The 6,462-nt window shown below is 46.5% G+C and overlaps 1 protein-coding gene across 1 annotated transcript in view; it reads left to right on the top strand.

Moving 5' to 3' along the window:
• Window positions 1-454: 454 nt before the first annotated feature.
• The window catches only part of LOC122489432 (diphosphoinositol polyphosphate phosphohydrolase 1), a 134,688-nt gene continuing 128,680 nt past the window's right edge, over window positions 455-6,462 (top strand). The window contains exon 1 of the mRNA XM_043591204.1: window positions 455-858. Coding sequence (XP_043447139.1) covers window positions 760-858 — 99 coding nt within the window. The 5' untranslated portion in view covers window positions 455-759. The remainder of the gene's footprint in view (window positions 859-6,462) is intronic.

Below are 6,462 nucleotides of genomic sequence, written 5' to 3'. Positions count from 1 at the left end.
TAATCCCAGATAATTTAGGTTGCACACTCCAGGGGGTTTAATCGCATCCCACTTTTTCCTCCAGACCTTCCCCTTCACCCCCTCCCAGATGAACGGACAAGGCCGAGATCGGGCGGCCTGACCTTGGGTCATCTTCGTCCGTGGAACTGCGGTGTGACCTTGGGCAAGTCCGCCGCTCTCCCTTCGCCAGGCCGCGTAGCTGGATAGCCGGATCTCCGCTCCGGCCGCTGCTCAGCCGAGCGGGGCGACCGTGCGTCCGCACCCCTTTCTCCCCGGACTTCCTCCGCGCACGCCCCACCTTCCCCACCCCTACGCTCCTGGCGTTGCGGCCGCCTCCATTCGCACGGCCCTTTCATTCCAGACGCTCGTTTACGCCGCGCGGACTGGGAGGGTGCGATTCCCGGACGCGGCCTGCGCTGCGAGCGCGCGGCCGTCCCGCAGGCCGGCGCGGCTTTACGCCGCTGACGCAGCGCGCCCAAGATGGCGGCGCGGTCGTCGTCGGGGGTGGCGGCGGCAGAGGGGGCGGCGGCCGTGGCGGCAGCGGCGACGGCAGCCGTGACGGCGGCGGCGGCGCGGGGCCTGGGCCGGGGGGAATGAGGCAGCCGTGGCGGGCCAGCGGCCGAGCCGTGTAGCGGAGAAGCGGCTTCCCCTCCCTGCTTCCTTTGGCCGAGCCGAGGACGCGCGCGCGCGTCCGTCCGGAGCGGGCTCCCCACCCTCGACTCCCGCGACCCGCTCCGCACCCCCACCCGGGCCCGGAGGATGATGAAGCTCAAGTCGAATCAGACTCGCACCTATGACGGCGACGGCTACAAGAAGCGGGCCGCGTGCCTGTGTTTCCGCAGCGAGAGCGAGGAGGAGGTGAGGCTCCGGGCCCAGCGGGCCGGGGGTCGCCGGAGTCGGCGGCCACCGCCAGCCGAGGCGCGGGGGGCGCGGCCGCCGGGGGAGGGTGTGCTGCCGCCCCTGGCAGGGCCGCTCCTTTCGTCTGAATGAAGTTCCGACGGAATTTCTTGAACCGAGGAAGAGGAGAGAGGAAAAAGGACGGTGGGCGGAGGGGAAGCGGGTCCGAGCGTGGTCACACGGCACCGATCCGGCCGAGGGAGCTTCAGAACCCGTCGCCTGTCATAGGGGAGAGTGGCGGCAGAGAGAAGGCGGTGGGTGGGGAAGTGTGTGGCTTTCGGGCCAGGCCTCCAGCTTTGGATCCAGGAAGGGCAGCTCAGCACTTGTCAGCCCGCACATGTGTGCAGAGGCCGCGGTGCACGAGGCACAGGCCGGCCCTTTGTGCCAGAGAAATAGTCCACTTCACTGGCGGGTTTCGGGGTTGCAGAGGGATTATGTGTGTCTGTGAGCCTAAGGTGGGGGGGGGGGGGGGGGGGGGGGGGTTGGGAAGATTTAGGGCGTAGTGCAAAAGCCAAAGCTAATTGTTTATTTTACAATGCGCTGGGTAGCCCCTTCTGGTGTAGCTGAGAAGAAAGGACATTTGATAAGATAATTTTTATGGGCTGAAAATATTTCATTTTCATTGGGAAGGCCAAAGGCGGTGTTTCAGATCTGTGCCCTGACATTGCCCTATAGGAAGGCCTTTAGGATTAAATTTGCTAGCTAAATAGAAATGCTTAAAATCAGTTTTTGCTTGGGGTACTTAAAAAAAAAAATCTCAGCTTTTCAGAGCCGTTTCTGTGGTGATAAAGGGAATTTAGAGAAGGCAAACGTTTTTGTAAATCCACAAAGAATTAGCTGCTTTGGAAATTCATAAGATGCCTGTGGGAAAGCGTTTGTCTCCTGTGCATGGGGGTAAAATGGCAGTTAAAGTGGAAACAATGAAGGACAGTGAAATTCAATATGCTATATTCTGGCATTCAGCAGTGAGCTATCGCGGCAGGCTACAAGTACAGTGCATGGTGTTGAAATGGGGGGAGCGGAACTTGACCCGTTAGTTATGAAAAGAAGCTGTGATGAAAGAGACAGATGGATTGCCAAGAGTTGCTGTCCAGAGATATTTAGGAGGAAGTGGGACTTTAAATTATTGCCTGAAAAAATTTAGTAAAGCAGTAATTGTGCTGTTGAGGGGCTGTGTGTGTGTGTGTGTGTGTGTGTTCCCTTTCAGCAAAACAGAAGGAAATGGAATTTGGAAATATATACTTTGTGTCCTATCATATATTGTAAAAGTCCCCAAAACAGATGCCTGGTAGTAGAGGTACTAAGTAGGGCCATGTTGTAAATTACATAGTTTTGGAATACATACTTGAGTAAGGTAAAATTGTTGGTGGTGTTTACTGCTCCACAGGCTTTGTTCTCTTATCATATCATATTATGGGAAATCAGATGGGATCACAGTCTGTTTTAACTGGAGGGAAAATTAATTAGCATAATAACATGTCTTCAGTACTGTGGTGAAGTCTGTGAGCACCCCAATTATAAGTAGAAGGGTGTATAATTTAGTTGTATGAAGGATGCAAGACTTTATTCATTTTTAAAAACTCATACTAGAAATTGAGAACATGTGAGTATTTTGGATAAATTGGCAACTCTTTATAGGCCATACGCAAACTAAAACTTGATTTTCCATTTTCTTTAGTTTTATTATGTACTGACATTAGCCATTAGTAGGCTTAATGTTAAAACATTTGACTGATTGTGGAGTTTCCTTGAATTTCTTTTTGAACATTGGTTAATGAGCAGAAGATTCATGCAAATTTTTAATTACAGATTCAGTGGATGTTACAGCTAAAAAAGCCCAGAAAGAACAAGAAAATTAATGAAATGCACCCATTTTAGACTTGTTCAGTTCAACTAAACAAGTATGTATTAAGAGCCTACTCTGGGTGCAGAACCCTATAATGTGGGATTTAAAGATAAACATCCTTCCCTGTCCCCCCAAATTGAGTACTTATTGATGGGATCCCTTAATTGGGAGGGATTTTGGACCACAAAATAATCTCTAGGGTGTCGTTCAACTCTCAGATTACATAATTGTGTTAGAAGGGAAGTAATTTGTTAGTTCCGGGAGAACTTTTATGTTCTCAATAGAAGTGCCAGAAACTGGAAGTATTAGCTGCCACATATTGTGGGAATGTGAAATTCAAACTCAGTAGGACATTCAGCCTGGTTTTATTTTGTAATGGGAACTTATGGCTTTAATCAAGATAGAATAGTTCATGGAATATTATTAGTATTAATATAACAGTAATATAAATATAAATGGAACCCTGGTTAATAAATTCAATTAACCAGTGTCAGGAAACATACATACAATGTAAAGAAAAAGAGATAGAAAATATTAGCAGGTAGTAGACTGTGAATCAGACCTTCTAACGTTTTTTTTCAGCCCCAGGAAATTTTACTTATAAGATCCACGTTAGGAAGTGGGAACATACTCAGCAAGTGAACTGAGCAAGTTTATTGAGATAAAAGGAAACAGACATGTAGGGAGCTTGGAGTCTAGTGGGAGAGATAGAACAAACAGGCCCAACAGCATGAAGACAAGGAATTTCCTTTCCTTCAAACCTCTGGCTGTTTTTCCTGTTGATAAATAAGAATCAATAGCCGGAAAATCCCCCCCCTCCCCACCCCCCCTCCCCCACTTACAAGTTTTACTGATTGTTAATTTTGGGGCATTCATGATAAGTAACATATTTATTACAGTACTTTGAGCCTGGTACACAGTAGAGAGTCTTTTACCCAGCCACTGCTTTAACCAACTTGGTGCACTGAATACTTCGTGTTGCCCTCTCTGCCACTGGGTCTGATATAACCCCCCAACCATGAGGCCTCCCAGCCAATTGTGTGCTTACAAAGATTCAGTTATATTTATTCCTGTATTTGTTTATATTCATCATTCTTGTTATTGTAATTCTGCAGTGTAATTAAATATGATGTAAGCCCATGAAATTTGAATTCAAAAAGAATGGTTTTGTATTTCAAATGCTTTATTTATTTATTAAAAAATTTTTTTAACGTTTATTTATTTTTGAGAGAGATAGAGACAGAATGTGAGTGGGTTAGGGGCAGAGAGAGAGGGAGACACAGAATCCGAAGCAGGCTCCAGGCTCTGAGCTGTCAGCACAGAGCCTGACGCGGGGCTCTAACTCATGAGCTGTGAGATCATGACCTGAGCCGAAGTCGGATGCTCAACCGACTGAGCCATCCAGGCGCCCCTCAAATGCTTTAGAATGACTCAATTGCAAGTCATTAAAAGAAATTACTGCTCAGTTATATGGGTAAGCAAACTGTAAGAGTTGGAAAGGGAGTCTTGAAAGTCTAGAAGGACTCTGCACATAGATCTGCACATGAATGTTTTCAGGGTGTTTTTTTTTCTTTATAGAAACCTGAACTGGAAAACATAGGTCATGATGGGTGTGGTATGTGAAAGACAACTCACTGTTCAATAGTAGGCCTACATTTAAGATAAGATCTTGGACCCACAAAAAGGATTAGCAAATACATATGCGTGTATATTTTTAATCTGCCGTATCTTCCAGTTAATATTTTATCCTAAACAGTATAGAAGACTGAAACTGATCTCTTGAGTAAGACTTTATTGTTCTGGATTGGGTAATATAACATTCATCTTTGTCCTGTTATTCAACTTTGCCTCTCCGAAAGCACCTCCAGTTGCGATTTTCCTTCTTCCCCCTTTTTGGAGCCTCTATAATGACAGGAAGTGAGACACACTAGGAGTGGGCTTGCTAGTGGAGTGGGGGGAGTATAACAGGCCTTTTAGACAGTTGAACTATCTAGCAGTGTGAAATACTCACAAAGGCCAGTGACACAGGCTATACACCAGATGATGTCACAGTCCCTAGGAAAGTTAAAGCTGTGCCTATTGGGTCTGTTTTTACTCAAGGGAAAAAAAAAAAGTACTGATAGGATCTTTCTCAGTTAGATCTCCCTGTATATTAAAAATTAAAACTGCTTTTATTATTTTTTAATTTTTATTATTTTTTAAATTTGTTTTTGAGAGAGAGAGAGAGAGAGAGAGAGAGTGCATGAGCAGAGGAGGGGCAGACACAGAATCTGACACAGGTTCCAGGCTCCGAGCTGTCAGCCCAGAGCCCGACGTGGGGCTCGAACTCATGGACCGTGAGATCATGACCTGAGCCGAAGCCGGACGCTTAACCGACTGAGCCACCCAGGTGTCCCTAAAACTGCTTTTAATAAGAAAGGACAATACTGTCTTTAAGGGTCTTAGTTTGGTTTGTTGGGCTTTTCCATCTCTTGGCAAGGGGTTGCCGTTTCATTTTCTCAGCTCCTTGAACTCGAGGTTGGGTATGTAGATGATTGATAAGGGAGATCCTCAGTGGGCAGAGACTCTGGTGGCCTTAGTGTTTGTCAGTAAAACTGACTCCTAGAGGAGCAGGTGGAAGGACGTCACTGCAAGACCACACCTTCCCCTGGGCTCTAGACAGGGGAGTAAAACACGGGTGGTAATCCCAGAGGCGATAACCATGACGAAGAGCTTCCAGTAGATCCCAGGCTGTTTGGAGAGTCTTTTTGTAACAGATCTTGGTGATTGTCCGGTATTACATTGTTCTAAGATCAGGATGGGTGCGTTGATCCAGTCACCTGACTGGACATTTCTGTTCCTCATTTCTCTGTCTTTCCTGGAGGCTTTCTTGTGTGTGTGTTCCCTTGTGCCTACCTAATAATACCAGTTAGTCAGTTAGACACTTCTCCCACTACCTCCTTTTCTGCCTGTTTCCTGAGATGTGACTTCTGTTCTGAAATCATACTGCAATCTCCATTTTCTCCCATTCTTTGCCCTAACCTTTTTTTTTTTTTTTTTGCTTTTGAGCAATTCTCATTTCTCCGTAAATATAGTGTTGCCTATCTACTTTGTGTGAAGCAATCTATATTTTTCTTCATAGCCTAGTACAGAAAGGAAGGGCCCTTGTTCGAGAATACATTAGTTTATTCATTTTTTGAGAGCCCTATTATGGACTAGTCTCTGTGTAAGAACCTGGGAATTCCCAGGTAAATAAGGCTGTGGTTCCTCATGAAGCCAGCTTGTCTGCCTGCTGTGCATTTGTATGCACCCCCTCCCACCTGCCCAGGGGCCTCACTCTGATCGGTGTCCTGTCTTTCCTGCTTCATTGCCTTTCCTTCTCTACTTTATCATTCCCAGGGCAAATAGGCTGTAGTATTTCCCATCTTAAAAGAACTGCTCCCTTGCCCCATGTTCCCTCCAGCTACCATCCCATTTCTCTCTTTTCCTTTTACAGCAAAACTTTTCTGTACTTGCTGTCTCCACGATCCCGGTTCCCATTCTCTCTCGAACCCATTCCAGTCAGGCACTCTTTCCTGCGATTCTGCCAAAACCAGTCTTTAAGATAACAAGTTAACAAATCCAGTTCTCAGTCCTTGTTACCCCATCTTTCCTTTCCTCCTGAAACACTTTCCTTACCTTGCTTCTAGGGTATCTTTCTAGTTCTTCCCTTTCTTTCTGGTTGTTCCTTGTTAGTATTG

This window comes from Prionailurus bengalensis, chromosome B2 (genome assembly GCF_016509475.1).
Source record: "Prionailurus bengalensis isolate Pbe53 chromosome B2, Fcat_Pben_1.1_paternal_pri, whole genome shotgun sequence".
Classification (NCBI taxonomy): Eukaryota; Metazoa; Chordata; class Mammalia; order Carnivora; family Felidae; genus Prionailurus; species Prionailurus bengalensis.
Note: the sequence above shows the minus strand (reverse complement) of the source record. Positions and strands in the feature narration are given on the sequence as shown.